This window comes from Halyomorpha halys, unplaced genomic scaffold (genome assembly GCF_000696795.3).
Source record: "Halyomorpha halys isolate HHAL.00 unplaced genomic scaffold, Hhal_1.1 Scaffold397.1, whole genome shotgun sequence".
Lineage (NCBI taxonomy): Eukaryota > Metazoa > Arthropoda > Insecta > Hemiptera > Pentatomidae > Halyomorpha > Halyomorpha halys.
Window position 1 is genome coordinate 290,229 of NW_027115275.1, and position 22,466 is coordinate 312,694.

The following is a 22,466-nucleotide window of genomic DNA, read 5'->3' on the forward strand; positions in this document are numbered from 1 at the left end:
ATATATAAGTAAAACCAATGAACTTATTGAGGTTACCTTTCACTTGTAACGTAAGCCTCTCTTCAACTTGGTTGAACTGATTCCAATGAGAATCTGTATCAGGTACAGGGTGATTATGGATCCATCCTCCACAAGCAAATTGGAAAAAATCAGTACATGGGTCTGCCGAAGTGTTTAAGTTGGCCAGAATCGATGCAGCTTCAAATGATTGTTTATTTTAATGGACAAAAAAGTAATAAAAAATAATAACATATACAATATAGTGAAAGTTACAACGCTTGTTGAGAATCTTAAAAAAGATTCAAATCAGTATAAAGAGTGTAAATCATGTAGTTCAGATATGAACTACATTGAACATCTAAGGGATGAGTTTTCAAGAAAGATAAAAAGATAATAAACTTGACAGGATATTTCACATTGCCAGGCAAAAATATTTTTTACAAACCCTGAGGTATTATCAAGATAAACTTTCAAAAGATTATTTATTTTTTAAGAAATTATTTTTACGACTATAATTAATGTTTGAATTATCTAATCATTCTTTTTTAAAAACTCGATAGTCTAAAAACTTAATTGAATATTTAAAAAGAATAATTTTCTTGAATATCTTAAAGATGCTTCTCATAAATAATTTTTTTTTTTTTACAAAATTTGAAATTATCAATATGATAATAATGAAGGATACAGATGATGTATATATTTTTTTATTGTATTAAAGTACTTCTTCTAGTTTAAAAGGAACTTGAAAATATCTTACAGAATATGTATATTCCATTCCAATGGTATATAAATTAAAAAATTACAGGATATCAGTATTATGACTTATCTGAAGAGTAGGGCCCTGTTTTAGCTGCTCCACGGCATTGGATGTCTTCTGCTGAATCTCACCCTCGACCTGGCAACTCCGTTAACTATGTCACCTATGACTTCTCTCACCTTGATGAATCCTCATCATCTTGCTTCTGCAAAGTTCTACTTCTTCCCTTCTACGAAGAAAGTCTTCCCCTATGAAGGGGGACTAATCCCCTGGGAAATTTCTAGCCAAGATCATTAAATCTTTAATTTTCCCATTTCTTTCGTACTCTGTTTATTTCCAATTGCTTTATTGACTACATAGGGAGAGATCTAAGCCGGCCTTGATGTTTATAAACAGAGTGTTCCCATGCTTAATGAGAGTGAGCTCCTTAATTGATTATGAAATAAGAGAAATTCCTACCTTAGCAATTGCTAATTTTTAATTATTTTATTTCTGATATACATTTAATTCAACTAAATTTATATTCATCCCAGTATGTCAATTACATAGCATCAGTATACAGAATACAATATATATATATATATATATATATATATATATACAGTATATGGTAATAATAATTAGTAATCAATAAAAAATAATAATAATTAAATAATTGATTACAATTTTTTCTTTATTCTGGACCCAAAGCTTAACAGTCTCCATCTAATTAAACTCATTTAATACCATCAAAAATATTTTTTTATTATTCTTCTTGAAAATACAAGTCGATTGGTACACAATAACAATTGAATACATACAGAGCAAAGTTGGAATTCGATAATGTAAACAAATTGTATAAAATAAATTATTCTCAGATTCTAGGGCGCACTGCTAAGAAACCTCGGACAATTTTTTTAATATTTTTCGACTTAGTATTACTGAAAAAAAGTTTCATTGAAATCTGTGATCTCACGTACGTAGCCTTCCCTGATAAGTGGAATAAATTGTGTCGATAAAGTATCCCATCGTTATTTTCGAATCGATTAATTTTTTTATTAAATTCCAGCATCGAAAATTAATCAGTTGGTTTATTAGAGTTCCAATATGCGCCCTCCTCGTTCACTCTTCAATATGAAAATTATGGTTTAGATTTTAAAAAATAATAAAATAGAACAAATCGATTTTTCCATAGAAATCAAAACACCTAACGCTTGGCACTACAATAAATTTTATGTAAAAGCTTTACTCGCTATGCCCAATTTAGGCACATTGTTTTCATCTAAAGAAAGAAATATTATAAATAGATATTTATATTTAGTAAAAATGAACTTACCAGCTTCTCTGCACTCATCTGTGTTGCAAATTTTCCTCTTTTGAGGGAAGCTGTTCTCTTCCGAATCGATGACACCCCAAAACCCGGTGTGCAGACTGAAAGCCAACGTTGGGACAGATACCAACCAGCACCTGAAAATAGACGACTGAATTTATAATTATATATAAAAATTGAAACAAAATTTTTAACGTATGGCCTCTAATTTACACTCTTTAGCTGTTTGGCTTTTCTTTTAACCTTTTTTTTGGGACCCAAAATTTTTACCGATCCTTAATAGCCTTGATTCATCCCCGTAGTTGTATGCTATTATTGATTACAGGTAATATTAAAATTAATCTAAAAGTTTGGTGAAAGTATTCTGCGCGCTTACTGAGAGAGTAGCAAAGGGAGCGGTCTACCCCATTTATTTAGGGGATTCCACACTAGGACCTTTTTTTTCTTGTTATCTTCGGTAACTTTATTGCAAGATAATTACATTTTGTAAATAAGACGAGAGCCTTATTATTAAATATTATTATATATAAATTATTATTATTAAAACATTACTATGTTGTATATAAGTAATCGTACATGAAGTGAAAGGTAAATAGTGACAATCACTACGAAGGGGAACTTGGATTGTGCCTTTATCCAGGGCCCATAACTCCTGTGATCAATACCATTAACAGGAGACCAAGCCGTAATAAATTTTGGGTATTTTTTCAACCAATGAAACACCCTGCTATAAGTATGATTAACTGTTAGTGTTCACAATAGCGGAGTTTGCTTTTAGATGTTGGGGTACGTTTTAAGTGAGAAAACAATACCCCCTTCAGTAGTTACTCTGACCAGTGCCATATTTACCCCTTATTCCCGTTCTTCATAGATTAAAAAGAATCGAAAACTGAGAAGTACAAAATATTAAGTAGTTTATCACAGTTGTACTAAAATGAATATACTTAAATATTTAAGAAGTAATTTATTTCTATAAATTTTTGAGGTTAAAAAAACCTCCAAAGATGAATATGAATTATTCCATATTTTTCTTTATTGCACCTTCGTAATCCTCATACTTTCAATTTCACTATCAAAATCATGTGATCCATATATCGCGGTTGAAAATTGTTTCACATAATTTATATTCATCTTTCAAAGTTTTTTAACCTAAATAATTCATAGAAATTAATTTATCTAACTTCATAAAAAGAAAATACGGAAGTTATTACTTTCACCCTTTGTGAATGTTCAATTTTTGTTTTTAATATTTATTACTTTCCAAATATTTAGTAAGTTAATGATATTAACTGGTGTAGTGTTCATAACTTAAAGTTATGCAGAAAGTAATTTGAAGGACCCATATCTTAAAGTACTTGGGGCCATGTGGAAATACGAACCCCTACTTTTTTAAATGTGGGTAATTGTGGCCGAAATCGTTGATTTCATTGCTCGACGTTTTATCAATTCAACACTTAAACGGGAATTACTGGAAGATCGATGGTTGATGGTATGTAATAATAGAAAAAGAAGATGGTCCGGATGCGGTTAAAGAAAAACTCAAATAGAGATCAAACTATTTATATTGAGCCAACGTTTCAGCCCACGTTGCAGGGTTTGATCAGGGCATACAGACTAGAGATCAGAGCCAAAGTCAACGGGGAAAACGGGAATTATCATTTTAATTATCGTACCTCGCACTGCACGAGTTTTCTTTCTTATTCTACTTCTCTGTTCACAGCCTAAAGGTCTGCGACTGAGAGGGTTTGACTAAAGCAATGAAAAACTAATTATAAGAAGAAGAAATTAAAATATTTTTATATATGTATATTTTTTTTTTTTTAAGGGTTTAAAAGTATATGCGTTCGCCTGTAAGAGCACCGGTAGTGTACACAGAAAAATAAAACTAATCTATTGTTATCGCATTATTGATTATTAATTATATAAAAATTGTCCATTCGAAAAAATAACATAAACTAGGTATTTTGAATAATGATATGTTTAGATAGTTTAAAATATTTTTTTAAGGATACTTACAGGAGTTGATGAAGTAACATGACAGAAGAGGTCGACTAGCAGAGAGCAGGATGCAGAACTGAGGCCCACAGATACACAAAGGACATTCAACCCCGTTTTGTATCTCTTCCTTGTCATCCTAGTTTCTTATTTAGAACATCCTCTTTGGTACACATTGAGATATTGTCTCCCTATACGCCAACGTGATTGTGCAAAAAAAATTACAATCAGAAGATAATGGAAGACCGTTCTGTAGATAGCATTCCCCCACGAAGTTAAACTCGACGATGCTGATAACTGTCGAACCTAATACTGACTTTTGTCTTTAACTATACTTAAATGTAATAAAAATTTCAAAGGTATTTAAATTCTCGATTAGTATTTATTTCGTGTAATTATTATGTCTCTATGCAATAAAGTTGTTTACATTTTTACTTTCACTTATCTATACATGGAATATGTTGTAAGGAAAAGTATTGCGGTCGTGAAAAATTTCGAGTTTTGTTTGACGAAAATACACGTTTTGAAGTCACTTGAGTCAAAATGACCAAGTATCGCAAAATTATGCGTAGCCTAGTTCAAAAACGTAAAATCATACGAGACTGAGACTACATATTTAAGGCGGATATATACTTGGTATGTCACATCAACATTTTTAATGAAATCAAGTACCACTATGTTGAATTTTTTTTAAATATTTTTTTCATTATCTCAAAAACGGCTCTAATGATTTTGATTAAAATCGGCATATAAATATGAAATCAAGTGATGTAGCAGCTATATGTTATCCTCATTGAAGTATTATGATTGGGCTTAAATGCCGAATTAATAAAAAATTCTTCTAATTGCCATTCTTATTTTGTTTATATGAAATAATCAACCGTCTCTCATAATAAGTAGTAATATAAATGGATAAATATGAACTATGAAAAAGTTTGATTCTTAACTAAAGGGGAAAACGATTTTCACGCAACCGTAAAACTTACTGGAGCATCTAATCTTTTGTTGAACTGTTGTATTCAAGGCAAATCTAGGAAGGAATAAAGTTGATAATAATTTTTTAATTTCCAGAAATCGTTAAATAAAATTTTTCATAGTCATAGAATATAAATAGAAAGAATATAGAATAGAAAAATTCCATCACAATTTTTCAGTACCGTTGAAAAAAAGAACATCTCTCATTATTAATAGTAGTGCACAATGGATTAATATAAAATATGAAGGAATTTGGTCTCCTTTAATTGCTTAATTATTGTTTTTCCATAGTAGTTGTTACAATAGTCAGATTTTACTTTCACTTTATTTATTTATAGAACGGCTATTCTCTTGGGGCTATGGCTTCCGAAATTATCCTTGACCACTCATTTCAGTCAGCGGCATTTCTCCTTCATCTTCTTACTCCTAATCGGCGCAGGTCTACGTCATCAAGCTACCTCAGATGTGGTCTTCCTTGAGTTTTTCCCCCTACAGTTATTCTTACAGCAACCTGCTTGACAGATAATCGTGTGGTAGTCTTTCCATATAGCCATGTCATCGGATTCCTGCCATCTTGAAAAATATCACTGTCACTATATCATTTCCCGATTTTTCCTTGATCTCTATTGTCTCGATTCTCTTATTTCTTCCTTTCCTATACCTCAATATTCTTGGGTCACGACCCACGTTTCACCGCCATATGTTAATGTAGGCCTAATTACTGACCGGTATATTGTAAGCTTAACTTACAAAAGCACCTACTACCAACTGCAAACCGTGCTTTTATTTTATCTTTCATATTGTTATGGATGTAATAACTGATCCTAGATATTAGAAATTCTGCACATTTTCGAAAGCCTGGCCACATGCTGCAATGTATAGGTTGTTTTGCTTCTACCCTTGAATATCTTCTCCTCCCTGGATTTTCTATAAGACCTAGTTTAGCATCCTATAATTCTCGGCAGCGATATGAGTTTTCTATCGGAGACGAAAACGTCATCTGTACAAATCTTTGCTTTATGCACCAGAGTACAAAAATGCAATATAAAACTTGAAACGAACAAAATGAGGGATAAATAAAAAACCCTGTATAGTTAAAATAATAATTTGAAAAATGAATTTAAATTATGTGTTACAAAATAAAGTAGTAGCTGTTTACTATATACAATATTTGCGAATATATTTGGTAGTATTCATGAATGGCGGATCAGTGGGACACACAAAAAAAGTCTAGTATAGTGAAATTGGAGTAGCCTATCAAAGGGATGTGTCTTATAGACAAATTTTGTTATTATTATGTTCTTCTCTGTTTATAAAATATATATGTATATTAATTGGGAGTTAATTTTTAAAACAATTACGCTACAACCCGTGAAGGATCAGGGGTGCTATTCATTGTAAGGAAGTACTGTTTCTAGACCAGCGGTTTTGCAAGGAGGTGATTTAGTCAGAATCATGCTCGACAGCCAGATTTTAACACAATTAAGGGTACCCACTTTATGAGGCTGGGTGGACACCGAAGGGCTCCCGAACACACAGGGCTGACTCACGGCTCCAATGAAATAGAAAATTGGGAGTTATTATAAATTAGACATAAATGTATTTTATAGAATGATCAACGAATTAAAGAAAAAGATATCAATACCACGATCACCTCCTGTAAGAGAAATGATTCTCATAATTTGAGTAACGCAATTTTTAATTTTGATTAGATTTTGGATACCCCACGCATCAAGTTAGCTACCGTTGAGGAAATATATATATATAATTTGGATATTGTGATAACCTTTTTTAAATTTATTTTGTAAGAGAAAAAATATTACTGGGTGATTTTAATAATATTTTGATCACTTGTTCTTTTTATTATTACAGTCAATGAATTTATAAGAGATTGATTCGTTTTTACAATATTATTTAAAACTTTTAATATTTCTTAGTAGTTCGATAGTTTTTCTAAATCAGGCAATCATGAAAGTTATGACTGCCTCTTTGAATTCATACTGGTTTGGCCACCGTGGTTCGGTCACATTTTATTGTTGTCGGAAATATTGGCTATTCTTTGTTGGTAGCTAAGCTCTTTTTTCATGACTGTAGCAAATTCGGCTCTTGGCCACAAAAAAGTGATATGGGCTCTATTTTGTGTTGCATTCTATTCTTTAAGATTCTAGAAAGTCGCATGAAAAATTGTGGATTTTGTTGTCCCAGGAAATGCAGACTATTATCTGGTATAATCACCCATGTATGCCCAACGTTGGTGAGGAGTAATAAATAAAAATAAATAATATTTTGATTGAATACATATGTTTTAAAGTTTGAACTTGTTTGTTGCCATGGCGCCTCTCTAGATCAATTATTTAAAAACATATCATATGATGTATACATAGTTTTATTTTATTTCTTAAAATGAGTATAAATTCAACATTGTATAATACTTGTCAATATTGGTATGACATTGAATGCTACATTGACAAATTCAATCTGTCGGATGATGAAGCCAGAGCTTTGCGGTACAGTCATTAAGATCGTATTTACTAACCTTTAATTAATTAAATTTTTAAACTGAATTTAGTGTTTGAAAATTGTTGACAAATTCCTAAAAATGTGGTACAGTACGCGAATAACAAAACTTTCATGTAACACCCTACTTTGAATAGAAATTAATCCACGCTGATTTTAGAACAGATTTCTTTACATTATACTCTGGGGCAGTACTTCTCCTAACTAATTTTCCTAATGAGTCAGAGTTCATGACTAACTTAATTTTCAACAGATCTCCGAAAAGTACTTTTAATAATATTTCTTGATATTAAATTTTAACATATTTGTTTTGTAAAATTTTATGACCTAAAACATAAAGATATAAGAGCTATCTATAATTTCCATTATGGTCATATTCTATCATGCAACATTGTTATGGAATTAATACTAAAAATACCATACATGATTTTATGGAGATATCACGTCAACTGAAAGGCTCGTATATATTTACGTATCAAATATATGTTAAGTGAAATATATACACATAATTTAATAACTATGGTAAAGAAAAAGTGATCAGACTGGAGAAACGAACTGACCCAATACACATGCGCCCGTATAGTCAAACAGATATTTTATTTAGGAATTTTCCTCAATCCTCATCACCTTCTTCAACATTCTATGTTAAATAATATATTTTTTTTAAAATCTTTGGCTTTCCATCTAAATATAAAACGTCTATATTTCTACTCTTATTTCCAAAAATGTGTTTTCAATTTGGAAAAAAATATGTTTCCTCTTTTCTCCTTAAGTTTATTATTATATTTTTCATAGTTTATATTTATCCATTTTTCATGACAAAAATGGTGTTTGGAAAAATGAGATATGGTTAATTATTTCAAACAAGGTACTTAAGAGGAAGCCATTTTGAAAATTCGACATTTAAACCCTGTCGAACTAATTTAATAAGGATAAGAACTAGCTGATATTAAATACCTTTAAATTGTAAATTGATCTACAGAATTTACTCAAAAACGTAGCCGTTTTTGAAAAAAACAATTTAAACATCCATTATTTAAAGTGGCACTTCCGGTTAGTCAATTTTAACGATAAAACTACCGTAACATCCTGAGCAAATGCCTCCTATAAATATGCAACACACACATATATATACAGACCAAGTTTATTCATTTTGACCTAATCCGCGTATTTACGTCGAAAACTATAAATTAGAAATTTTGCACAATACTTCCCCCCTCACCATATATTCCACACATAGGTAAATGAAAGCAAAAATGAGAATATTCATGATATGAAAATCATCTTATCTGTTTAAAAAGCTTAATTTCGTATAAAACACATTGCTTACTTTCGTGTTGCCCTTATTCTGACAGCATGACATATCCTGTCATGTTGGAATGCATTATCTCTTCCTATTAGTTGCTTGAAAAAACCCTTCAAATGTAATATAAAAACAGAAATTATATTATTTTTAAAGATGATTTAGTTTACTATGCAGTAACTTAGAATTACTTAACTGAAACAGTTTTTTAATTACAGCTTCCAATTCAATAAAAAAAATTACGCTTACAAAACACAAAATATTAATTTTCTTTTTTTCTATAGAGAAATGAATTCATTGTATTTATGAATTTTTTTGTTACTTAAGAGATCTTCTTTAGCCGTATCCGATTTTCTTCTTATATCTTTTGGACGAATGAATGGATTTTTGTGGTTCCAAAAATTGTTTTGTTTAGTCTACCACCTATTTAGTGGTAAACTAAAAGGAAAACGAGTGAAAACATTTTCCGTTTCTACATTCGCTTTTTCTCTCATGTTTCGTGAACTGGTGAATGAATTTTCGCAAATCAAACGATTTTCCGACTATTTAGAGGTAGGCTGAAAGGAAATCGAGATTCAAAATTTGTAAAGTTTTTATATTATCTTCCTAATTGCTAGAAATGTAATGATATTCAATAGATTATTTGTAAAAATTATACTTTTTAGTTTATCATTATGCTTTATTTTTTTTTTTACAGTGCAACCAAACAGGAAAATCATTTGTACGTAATGCTATTGATTCTGCTAACATCATTTGTTGCTATTTATTGCAATAATTTGTACAACATTTCCTTGAGTAGTTGCAGTTCTAAAGTATATTATTTTATGGAAAAACATGGAAGGTATAAAATCGCAAAGGTATGAGATATTTTTTCTATCAGTAGAAAACAGACAAATATTTCTGGATAAAACGCAGTGCCCTTAAAAAAAAATATTCATGAAACAATATGATAAAAAAGCTTTTTTACGTTTATTTTTTTAATAATTCAACATCGTACCTCATTCCCATATTTAGTTTAATATGTAAGATGATGTATCATACATTATAACATTTTAATTAGTAAACCAAACAAAAAACGATTGAATCGTTTATTTTAGGAAGGTAATAAGCCAAGGCTTCTTTAACCAATTGAGGTTCCTGGCAATGTAAGATGTGGGTGCCTTACAGATTACAGAAGGGAACCTTGAATTATGAAAAACTTTGGATTACAAACAATAAGCTCGTTATAATCATTTAGCTATTAAATTTATTTAATATTTAAAAAGTAATAAAGATTAAAAATAAAAATTAAACATTGAAAGAGCAACAAGAACGACCAAGCAAAAATATGACTGGCTTTTTATTGGTTGTGACGTTGTCTGTAATTTGGTCATTGCTTGGTCTAATAGTAACGCTTTCGATCATAGGAGTTAGGGGGCCCATGAATCGCGGAGCCCTTTTTGTAAAGATGTCGCTGGGATAAGCGCCAAAAATAGATTTTTAGTAATCCAGGAAAAAAACACTACAATTTCACTACTTTTAAAATTCCCAAAATTACAAAATTTCAATCAAAAATTTGTTCTAGCTTCAGAGAGTCACTTATAGGGGAAAAGTATTTTACAAAGTAATTTTATACTTATTATTTTTCGAAAATATACGATTCAATAGTAATGTTAGTCATCTTTTTCTTTTCTATTACATGTTGATAAAGATATAATCATGTTATATTTATCATCGATGTTGTATCAATACCAACAAAAAAATGTATATGTGCTCAAAACTCCGTATGTCCAGATTATAATATTTATTATTATTATATTATAACAGTCATGTGGATCAGTCTTTTGAAATGAATTGGAAGTTTAGACCGTTTGTCCAGTAAGTGCTGTAAAATTCGAAATCGACGTGCAGTTTCCTGTCTTTTCAGTCTTGTGTGAGGATTCCAGGTTAGTCATTTGTCCAGATGTAGTCCAAGGTAGCGGATCTGTTCGACAGGGGTAAGATCAACATTATTAAAGGAGACTGTTGGGCAGTCGGTAGGTTTACGACGAAGGGTAAAGGTGATTTGATGGGATTTGTTTGGATTTATTTTAATTCTCCAATTACGACACCATTCTTCAAGGGCTGTAATATGGGCTTGGAGAGTTTGGGATGCAATCAAAGAGTTATTATTAATAGTGAGCACACATGTGTCATCGGAATACGTGGTGAGGATAGTATTAACTTGGGATAATCTATCGATGAGAAAGGAACGAATGATGAGAAAGTATGTAGAAGGTAAAATTCTACGGAGTTTGTAAAGCAGTCCCGGGTGCCAGACTCGATCAAAAGCCTGTTCTACGAGCATATTATATGAATACACACTTTGTGTTTTATTATATGTGAATTATTAATCTCATATAATTTATTTTAATCTTAATTTAATTTTTGATGTTTCATTAGTTTAAAAACTTCAATAATTGATTTTAGGTTTGTGACTGTATCGAAAAGTGCAAATATCCTCAAATAGCTATTCGTTATAGAAAGCTGAAGTTTTGAGCAAATATTGATATGTGAATGAGAAGTAAGTTTTCAAAATAAACTCTTATAAAAATCGCTTAATCATTATCTCGGTTTTATTTATTAATTTTTTTATGGTTCAAGTCCTCCACTGAGGACCTATGTAACCCCAGAGTGGAAATGTCAGAATTAATTTCTCGTCCCTTCTGTGAAATAAATTCTGACTTATCCAGGTGGCATTCAAACCTACAACCTTCTGAACCAAACGCTCTGGGACCCACGCCCAAATCCTCTCTGCTATCAGTCCCTCAAAATATTATTCTTATTTGGTTATTAAATTGTGGCTGATGAGCATATTGGCTCTACTTATCTTTTTAAATAACAACTAAAATCATTAATTTAGATTCATTTCTACCTTTAACCTTTTATTTCAACCTACATATCGAACAAGGAGACAGAAAGGCAACAAATCTGCAGTGGAATATTTACTTTCCTCAGTCAGGCCTGCTCAACACACATATAGACAACTTATGTATTATATTTATTGATTTGAGTTATATTTCATTTGAAAATTGAATCAGTTTAGAAGTAAACAATCATTTCATGGGTTTACTAGTAAAACAAAAAAAAATAGTGAATACCGTTCAAACTTATACGTATAATTTTTGTTTTTAATTAGTAAGTACCGCAGTCAATTTGAACATTTTTGTTTCATGTATAAAAAAAAGTTTCCTAGAAAGATTTGTTGCCTGGGGTAATGTAAAATGTATGCGGATCTTTTACAGTAATTTTTTAAATAATAAAGTTTTTCTATCAATAATTGTATAGAATGAGTCAAGAACTACCCATTTGTAGCGACACGCTACCTGGGCCCTGTTTCATAATAAAATACAAACTAATACTATTAGTCTTGTAGGTTTATCTTAATTCGATTACACAGACTTTTACAATAGTAATTTGTACTTTAGTATTGTTAAATTCCTGTAATATCACTAATAGTCATCACTATCATGAAAAAAAATAAGTATTAGTATTATTACCACGTTATTTCTGTACTTGTATTTTGAACTAATACTATTTGCTTTCATTATGAAACAGGGCCCAGGAGGTCTAGACTGTAACCATTACAGCCGCCGAAACCGTTATCGCTTCCCACCCGAAACCGTTAAACTTTTCAACTCATTTAACTCATTTAATATAATTATTTTTCTACATTGCAATATTTTTTCTTATTCTATACGAGAATAAAAATCGATTGGTTAATAATAACTATACTGTGACGTAATATGATTGCAATATTGAAATAATTTAGAATGACTGACCTTGCAAAGTGACATCAATATTTTTTTTGGAGGGGGAGAGGAGAATAAAGTTTACATTTGTTATCTACAACTAAAAAACAAAATAATCAAATAATAAAAGATAAAAAATTCAAATTTTCGCAATACTTCCAAGATAATATAATAATAAATTTAATATGACTCCATCAATCTACAAGAATCTACATAATAATTGAGAGCCCTTTAAACTACACAAAAGGGCATAAACTTATCCTAAATAAAAAATTTAAAATGAAAATAAATGAAGAGTTTTTCTTCCTAATAAAGGCATAAAATCTTGATATAATTTGATAAAAATTTTGATATTGGTAGAAATTCATCTTGCCAATATTTTTTGTTGGTTTGGATGACATTTTAAGGACTTATGAAAAAAAAAAAAAAAAATGCACTCCAAAAATTTATGATTAATTTAATTTAATTTAATTTAAATAAAAATCTATATTTGAGGTATTTAAGGGACGCTAAAAACGAATCTGAATTGATTTACCTAAAAAATAAATTTGAAGCCTACTTTATTCGAAGTTATAAGATATCATTAGATATAATGAAGAAAAATACACTTTTATTGGAGTTTAATAGATTTTACAGGAGTAAAATCTAAAATTGCCTAACGATTTCTCCGGGATTTTCCAAACTTTCAAGTGGTCTGGAATCAACTCATTTCCCTAACATTTCTATATAGCGTTTAAATTCAATTTTAAGTATAATAACCTCTTTGAAATTACGTTTTACCACATATTTTGTTGTTTGAAGTAAGTTCTTAAATTTCCTTGATTGATAAGTATGAAAACCCCTACTCTCCCCCTCATCGTCCCAGGTTTTGCAAATTATACAAGTGTTTCTACAGGGTGTTTCAGGGTTCAGTGTCCTAACTGAACTATCAATTAATGATCTCAAAATAAGAAAAAAAATATCCTATGAAGGCATGTCCGCTCTGTTTAGGAGACATTCATGTCTACTCACTCACTCATTGTTGGGCGCTACAGTCCTTGTAGGACCTGGGCCTCTGCCACCACTCTTTCCCATGCCTCTCGGTCTCCAGCGAGACTCCTCAAATTTTCAACTCCCATTCCTCTCAAATCGTCCTCCAAATCATCCAGCCACCGACGCCTGGGTCTGCCCCTTTTCCTTTTTCCTCCTGGTGCACCATTTAGCATCCTTTTAGGTAGCCTGCAGAGCTCCATCCTTTCCACATGTCCCAACCATTTTAGCCTGCTCTTCTTAATAGCACAGAGGATATCAGGCTTTCCATACAATTCCTTTATTTCGTCATTGCTTCTGATTCTCCACCTGCGCTCCTCTTTAACGGCTCCAAAGATCTTTCTTAGGACTCTTCTCTCCCAAACCAGTAGAGCTCTGCTATTTTCCTTGGTTAGAGTCCACGCCTCACAACCGTACATTACCACTGGTCTAATTATAGTTTTGTACAACAAAAGCTTGCCTTTCCTGGAAAGACTTTTGTATCGGAGAGCTTTTTGGAGGGCATAGAAACACCAGTCCCACGCCTGGATAAAGGAGGAAGGTTGAGCGTGGGGGATAGGCGACCTCACCTCTATAAAAAAGGTATAGTCCAGAACCTGCTGGAAAAGAATGGTGAAGGTTAAAAATACAAATGTATTCCCCAGAGGGGCCCATTCGGATTCGGGGGGGTCCCAACCAGCACCAAGTCTTGAAGAGGTTTCAGGGAGGAAGGAGAGGAGGAGGAAGAGAAGGAAAAGCAATCAAGGAAAAAGACTCAGAATAGGTACCTGGAATTTACAGAGTATTCATGTCTATATTTAGGTAATAATCAATAAATAAATATGAGTTATAACTACTTTATTAATGAAATGTAAACAATTACATTTATATTAAATATTGTTCAAACTGATTACTAGGAAGACAGGTGCGGCACATTTCTTTCACAGCAGCAGTTATGTATTATTGTCTCTGAATTATTTATTTTTTTACGGAGTGATAATAAATAAAATGTCCATGCAAGCCCAGTCCAATCATCATAAATCTTTAAGGAGAAGGATCTTCAAGAGACGCCGTTTGGCCACTGTTGCTGCGGAAGAAAGATGATGAGCCTGTCTTAAAGCTGAAAGTAACCACTTTAGAACAACATTCAGTATGAATGTTAATGTTAACATGTCGCTAACCGAGTTGTTGAAACACATGCTAATTTATTTATAATAACGAAAATAATTCACAACAATGAAAATCTGTAGACGTGAATATATCCTAAGCAAATAGTTAATTCAAATACTGTTTGGGAATTATTTTCTTGTTTAAAGATGCTTAAACTTAAGTTAGGACACTTAATGCTAAACCACTCTGTATAATAGCAACGCTCGTTAATAATAACAGAAATCAGAGTGATGTTATTAATTTTGTAAAAATTAATAACTGAAGTTGCCATGAATACATTTTGTTAATTGCACCAACGGTAACCTAAGTAAGTAAGTAAATTGGCCCTAGTTTTAGTTACCATAATTTTTGTCCAACTCTAAGTTGTGGCGATTGGATCGATTCGATAGCGCGGTAAATGCTAGTTTGGTCACGTGACCTAGTCGCCGCAACACAGCGCTGCTTTCGCTTTGCTTGTTATCTCCAGTCGCTACTCGCTCTCGCAGTCAGCTGAGCGACAATTGTTGTTTTTCTCTTCGAATTGTGGATTGCTTTTTTTTTTTTTTTCTTTTTCGTTATGTCAAATAGCGAAGCGAGATTGTTAAAATGGACAGGACATGAATTGATGCTATTTTTAAGTACTTTTCGTAAATATGAAGAACTATGGAACATAAATAATGATAATTTCAACAAGAAATGCTTGAGGCAAATTAGTTTGAGAAAGTTGCTTGTAGAACTGACTGAGCTTGGATTTGACATTCCATCTGAGATACATCTGAGAAAAAAAATTAAGAACATCAAGGATGTATATAGGAATGAATTGAACAAAGTGAAGAAATCCATGACGGGTGGTTCTGAATTTGTTTACAAACCAAAACTACTTTGGTACAATGAAGCCGATTCTTTTTTAAATAGTGTCACAAGTATTCGTCAATCCAACATCATGGTAAGTTATTTAATATCATAAAATCATCATTGAGAACTAATTAGTAACAAGTAAAGTATTGAGCCATAGAATCGCAAATGTACTAGAGTAATGGATAGTGAAACAGTACTTAATAGAAGTAGTAACAAATATGGTAAATGTAAAAGAATTGTTTGAAGAATTATTGACTATCCTCCTATAATCCATTTTTGTTTTTGCAAAAGTATAATATAATAATGTAACAATTAACTAAAATTTACATTGTACTCTAAGCCATTTATTCAATGCTAAATTGTTAATAAATTAATATTGAAAATACTAAGAATGATTTTATGGAGTGAGTCATCCTGTCAAAAGTTAAAATAGGTTAAGTGAAATATTAAAGTAATAAATTAATAACTACGTCGACATGACAACTGTTGCCAAATTGAACGCGGGGTATGAGCCCACTCAGTCATACTTGTATTAGAACAAATCTTTTACTAATGCATATTCATCCCTCCTTAAGTTAGCTATCCAATATTTTCATAGCTTATGTTTATCCGTTTTTCTCTAATATTAAAAATTTGAAATGGTTAGTTATTTCAAATAAACAAACTTAAAGGTACTTTATTGGAAGATTTTTTAAATATTTGTCATTTAAGCCCTGTCTGACTTTCAATGAGGATGAGATCTAACCGATATTTAGGACTTTTTTAGTACATTGATAAAACAAAATGTTAGCAATCGATTATATAAAGTGGTACTTCCAACGGTCAATTTTATCGAAACATTTATCACATTTCTGGCATTGAACCATCTTAAATGAATAATTTATGTTTATTTCATTTTTGAACTAGATTGTTTAAGAAAACACACACCCATTTTGGACTTAATGGACCTTAAAACGTGTATTTCCTTAGAAAACTAGAATTCGATATTTCGCACGATCGTAATCCTTTCTCTCACGATATAATCCATATATAGAATATATACAAAAATTAATTCATTTTTTCTCGAAATAATCCTGTCTTTATCTTAGGAATCGTTGATTTTTATATATACTGGTTTCATATATATTTATATTTATATTACAGATATAGATCCTGGTATAACAGATTACTATAGCAATCAAAACTCGGGCTAAAATGTCGTTAAATTAAAAGTATTTTATTTTTCTTTGCTCTTCGTGTTATAGAAAAACGGAGCCAAGTTGAAAGGCTGACTGAATTTTGTTCATAAGGAAGCTACCTTAATTAATTAAATTGCTCTTAAATGAGTTAATTGCCACGAAATGGAAGGTTGTGCGTTGTTTTATTTATCATGATAAAAGCTGACACGAAAGTACTTTTTTTTTTTTTTGTATAATAATTTTATAAATTTATTCAGAGAAAAAAAATTAAGACTGTTTAAAATAAAAAGTTTTTAAAATAATTTATTTATTGTTATTTGTAACTGTATAAAAATATATACTACAAGTAACTTTGCCGTTAGTGATAAAATGACATGATACAAACATGTGGGGAATGTACCTATTGATAGATTTAATAAAGTTTCTAGAGGAGGAGATCTCGAAGCCATCTTCTTTTCAGACACCTTGGAGGATTATTAGGTAATGAAGAAGACAGGTTAGAAACAAGTGGGGTTGGGTGGTTGAGAAGTTTATCATGGAAGGATTGGTATCTGGTTCTGTCTTCTATGGAACATTGAGCTCCTGATTGATCAATTTCTGAGGAAGTAAGGAGCATTAAGGATTTTGAACTGTAAGGTTTGGATACGGGAGGAATTCGATGGTTTAGTGGAGCCCCAAAGCTTAACTTCCTATGCCGAGATAGGCTTTATTATAGTCATGTAGATCAGTCATTTGTAATAGATTGGAATTTAGACCGTTTGTCTAGTAAATGCTGTAATAGTCGGAATCAACGCGCAGTTTCCTGTCTTTTCAGTCTTGTATGAGGATTCCATGTCAGACACTTATCTAGATGTCGTCCTAAGTGATGGATCTGTTAGACAGGAATAAGTGAGATATTATTAAAGGATAATCTGGGGCTGGAGATCATGGGCTTACAATGAAGGGTAAATGTGATTTAGTGAGATTTATTGGAATTTATTTTAATGTTTCTGTTTTGGCACCATTCTTCAAGGGTGATGATGTAGTATTGGAGGGTTTGCGATACAATGGAAGGGTCATTATCCAGTGACAATAGACATGTGTCATCTGCATACGTGGTGAGGATTGTGTTAGGATGAGTTGGGATATCAGATGTAAAATGTCGCATTCCTGACATATATCCACCTTAAACATGCAATTTCAGTTTCTTATGACTTTTTTTTTTAGCTTGGCTGTTCTAATACTAACCTATTTTTTGGTTTATTATTTTGGATAATAAGCTTTTATAATCTGAAAAAAAACATTTTACTTCATCTCAAAAGAGTTTTTATATTTCAAGTTATGGAGCATCCAAAAATCGAAACAGATATAAAAGTCTGTCCATCTCCCATTTACTATATCACACCTTACACCGATTGGAATTTTTTTCCCGACACTACGGTAGCACTGTCATCAATAAAGGGTCAGGGATTCAGCACTTTTTAAGGAGGTACTGTTTTTTCAGCACAGGTTGTGCAAGGAGGTGATATACTCAAGATCTTCCCAATCAAGGGCACCCGAGACAGCAGGGTTGACTCAGGGCTACAATGACAAAATTAATAATTATCATTCAAACTAGGGCCCTTAATTTACATACTAACTAACAGGTGTTAGTAGTATGTACAGCACTTTCCTGTGTCTCTCCATTCCCAATGAATAATTTTAAAAAATTAATAAATTACTAACTCAGTAAAACATTACTCCAGTAGTACATTTTTATTAGTAATTTATTCCATTAAATTTAATCGTATATTCTTTTAATTATTTCTGTTCATTTTTATATGTTTTTACATAACTTCCTCTATGTTACCTTATAGCCCTTCCCTACAATGTTTTGTATCTTGATTATTTTTCCATAATGAAAACTTGCAAAGTTGGTCAAACATTCGTTTCTATAAACATTGGTTTATTTTTTGCTATTTTTTAATACCTTTCTGACTGCTACCTGAATTTTCAATGCAAAAACAGTCAGCTATTAAACTTCCAATATTAGTAGTTTAATTGGACAGCAAGTAAAAATTAATTTTAATATAAAATTAAAATCTCTGAAATCCATTTTCTTTTTTATTAAGTAAAAGTTTAATGTTTGAGGTATTAGTTGTGCATTAAGGATACAATATTTAACCAGATATGAACCCTCCAAATTAACATTCATTGTTTTAGGTGTCTTATAAGCTAATAATATAAGAATATAAGATAACAAAATATAAATTTGAAAATCATCAATAAAAATAAGAATTTGGTTTGAGATTTAAGGCAGTTCACTTCCTATTAACAACACTATTCCAATTACAAGTTCGATCTAGTTTCTAAACTTTGCTGTCAATAAGTAAATATTACTTAAACTTATTACTAATTATAATATTGCTGTAGTAACATGATATTACTAATTGTCAGAGCATTGCTTTGTCACATATTTATTGTACATTGGCCTCTATGTAGTATATGTATTATGATGGTTTTATACTTCTGTACTTATTTGTTCACAGGATGATATAATGATGGCAAAACCTGCAATTAAAGATGAAGGTGTCTATAATGATATACAAAATTCTGAATATATTGATGAGATTCCTCATCCACCTACTGAAACTTATGAAAATATCCATCAAATGAATGAGTCAGGTTCTTCGATAAAAATCAAATGTGAGCCACTTATAGAAATGAGTAATTCTCCTCAACCTCCAATGAAAAAAATTAAAAAAGAACCAGATACCTTGGAAACCCTGAATCAATGTGTAAACAAACTTCATGAAATTGTTGTGATGCCGTCAAGTGATATTGTTGAAGATGAATATTACTATTTTGCAATGCACATTGCATCTCAGCTCAGAAAACTACCAACAAGAAGTTTTATTGTTCTCCAAGAAAGAATACAATGTATTGTTTCTGAAGAAAGATTGAAAACCTTAGTTTCCCCAGAGCAAAGTGCATGAACAACTCCATCTTCATTCACTCATTTCTCTTCCTCATCGTAGAATTTTCATAATGGTTGTGCATCATCATCTCATAATTCAGGACCTGAGGGAGTCAAATAACGACCTTTTGGAAAAATTCAGAGAATGAATGTATCTGAGCTTAATAATTTTGTCGTGATTGATGTACTCACTAGGAACTAAAAGGAAAGAAGGCAGTATTAGGGCTATCCCTCCCACTGAATGGGAAATAGTATTTTGTTGATAAGCAACTGATGAGTCCATACACAAATTATGTACTGCTATTAGCTGGGTATTTGTACAATTGTGTTGATTATTACCTCAATTTATCAATTAACAGATAAATAACATGATAGAGAGGAGGTCAAAGTGACACAAACTGTCATGATGAGGCATTTAATGTATGCTAACTTTATAACCCACTTTGTAAGCCTTATTTAGGGGTACAAAAAAAATATATATAAAAGCCTCGTACATATGTACTAAGAGGAACAGGTGAGCAGCAGAACTTCATCACCGAGATTATGTTTCCTGTTCATATTTGTTTGGAAAAATTATATAGTGTTTTTATTGTTTCATTAATGTTTAAACACCACAATAAAAGAAAGTGGTGGGAAGGGTGAAGTAAGTTGAGACCACCAACTCAATTCATATAGAAATTTTTAATTCTATAACTCAATTTAAAGGGGCTTAAGTGGTGCGTAACCCCTCAAAAACTGCAAAATCATTTGTGGGCTTGGAGAAAAAAAGTTGAGGCATTTTTCTAACTTTAACTCAATTCATATACAAATTTTCAACCCTCTAACTCACTTTGGAAAGGCTCTAGAGGCATGCAAAACTTTTTACAAAATGTGAAAACAATTGTACAAAAGAAAGTCTGACTGAAATTCACCTTTGCTTTTATGGTATTATTCTGCCTTGAGTACAACTCAACATAGTAAATTTTAGCTAATTTTTTCCAAAAGAAGCTGTTGGAGGTGCTAAAATGTAGTAGGGAAGTAGGGAAAAAAACCATGTATATATACAAATATCTCAGACATATCCGAAACCCTCAAAACCCTATTTTAGGGGTTATAGAACAAATAAAATGTACCTCCACCTTGTTCCAATAACCTTCTGTACAGTGCAAAAGTCTCTTATTTTCAATGATAAAATGATCAACATGGAATAAAATATAAATATCACCTTATTTCATTGAAATTTAATGAAATAGTCTAAAAATCTTCTTCTTCTTCTTCCTAATCCTGTCTTCTCTATTGCAGAACAGTGTGAGGAGCTTGCATATAAATGGAAGCTCGATCATGTACCAGCTGGCTGTGTCTATTCCAGTCTATTCCTCTCTCCTATGCCTTCTTGACTGCACTATCCCAAGTATGTCTTGGCTTTCCTTTTGACCTTCTTCCATCAATTTTTATTTGGGACATTCTTTTTTCCTGTAGTCTATTATCACCTGTTACATGTTCGACTGGTTTTGTTATAACCATTTCAATTACCTTTTTCCTGAAGACCTTACATGATAATTAGAATTTGGTTTGGATAAAGATAAGGTGAATATCACAAAAAGATAAAGAATATTGTGCTAAATATTCAGGTATTGTAGAATTTCTTATTCCCTGTACCTATACCATTGATACTATACCTTTTTGTTCCAACTTTATCACATGTATTACAGGCAATTTAAGGATTATTTTAGGACTTTCTCAAGTTTTTTTTTATTATAACAACAAGAAGTTAAGTGTTTCTTATGAATTAAATAATTTCAAGCTCAAACACGATAAGTGTATTTCGAAAAATATTGAGATTTGATTATCTAGTTTAATTATACCTATTATTTTTACCCCAACCTGGTCATTTCTGTCATTAAGGAGAAGGGTTATCTTAGAAGTAACTAAACCTGTTTCTAACTAGAATGGAAGGGTCAAGTTTTCATTTCGCAGGACCACCATAACATAAAAGTCAACCTGCCCAGGGCAGAATCTAACCTGTGCCGCTGCAGACATGAGGTTCAAGTATTAGGCCTGAACTACCTCAGCTACAATGGCCTCCTTATTTAAATAAACCTGTCTGGATTTAGGTCACTCTCATTGTGTTTGATTTATGAATGTGGCATTCATAAATCATGAATCATAACATTCCCTCCCTCTCCTTGGCATTCAAATAATACTTGACCTGTAATTTATAAAGTAAACTGGCTGTATTCTTATCAGTGCTGGATTATCGAATAGGCCAAGTATACAACTGCTTAAGGACCCTCCTACAATGAGCCCTGTGATCCTTGAGAAGAATAATTGTGGTTCATGATTTGAAGTAGTTTTAATTTACTTTTCAGAGATTTTAGGTTTATTCACAGAAGAAAAACAGTTTTGCCTAGAAAGCTTTTGATTTACATTATTTTTATCTAAAATAAAACTCAATTACTTTGGCAAACACGAACAAAACATACATGGTCCTGGAGCAGCCTCGACATTTTTAGTTAGTGTTTCAATGTAATTTTGGAAAATGTTCCCAATTAACTATATATACTTTCATTAATCAGGTTGGCAGCTCAGATTAATTTCTCATAATGCTGCTTTATTCACTACTTTTTCAACTCTATAAGTTGAACGAATAAGTTGCTTTTGTCATAAACACTATTTTTTATAAATACTATCTACATAAAGATATACATATATATATTTCATAAATATTAATAT

General features: G+C 31.5%; 2 protein-coding genes across 4 annotated transcripts in view; one reads left to right on the plus strand and one right to left on the minus strand.

Moving 5' to 3' along the window:
• LOC106682234 (neprilysin-11) overlaps positions 1-4,185 on the minus strand; it is a 16,681-nt gene extending 12,496 nt beyond the window's left edge. The window contains exons 1-3 of the mRNA XM_014422980.2: positions 4,083-4,185; positions 2,073-2,203; positions 37-198 (exon numbers count right to left, since the gene is read on the minus strand). Of these exons, the coding sequence (XP_014278466.1) occupies positions 37-198; positions 2,073-2,203; positions 4,083-4,102 (313 nt within the window). The 5' untranslated portion in view covers positions 4,103-4,185. The remainder of the gene's footprint in view (positions 1-36; positions 199-2,072; positions 2,204-4,082) is intronic.
• Positions 4,186-7,409: 3,224 nt separating this feature from the next.
• On the plus strand, positions 7,410-21,484 carry LOC106682221 (uncharacterized). 3 transcript variants are annotated; one of them, XR_001343388.3, is made up of 5 exons: positions 7,410-7,543; positions 9,554-9,713; positions 11,305-11,398; positions 14,552-14,760; positions 19,327-19,460. XR_001343388.3 is itself a non-coding variant. In XM_014422956.2 (2 exons), the coding sequence occupies exons 1-2, from the start codon at positions 15,361-15,363 to the stop codon at positions 19,771-19,773; spliced, it is 816 nt and encodes a 271-aa protein (XP_014278442.1). In that variant the 5' UTR covers positions 15,178-15,360; the 3' UTR covers positions 19,774-21,484. The 3 variants fall into 3 exon arrangements, 1 of the variants encoding a protein (XP_014278442.1); XR_001343387.3 differs by lacking the exon at positions 14,552-14,760 and having other exon boundaries at positions 19,327-19,463; XM_014422956.2 differs by lacking the exons at positions 7,410-7,543; positions 9,554-9,713; positions 11,305-11,398; positions 14,552-14,760 and adding an exon at positions 15,178-15,729 and having other exon boundaries at positions 19,327-21,484.
• Positions 21,485-22,466: the final 982 nt, after the last annotated feature.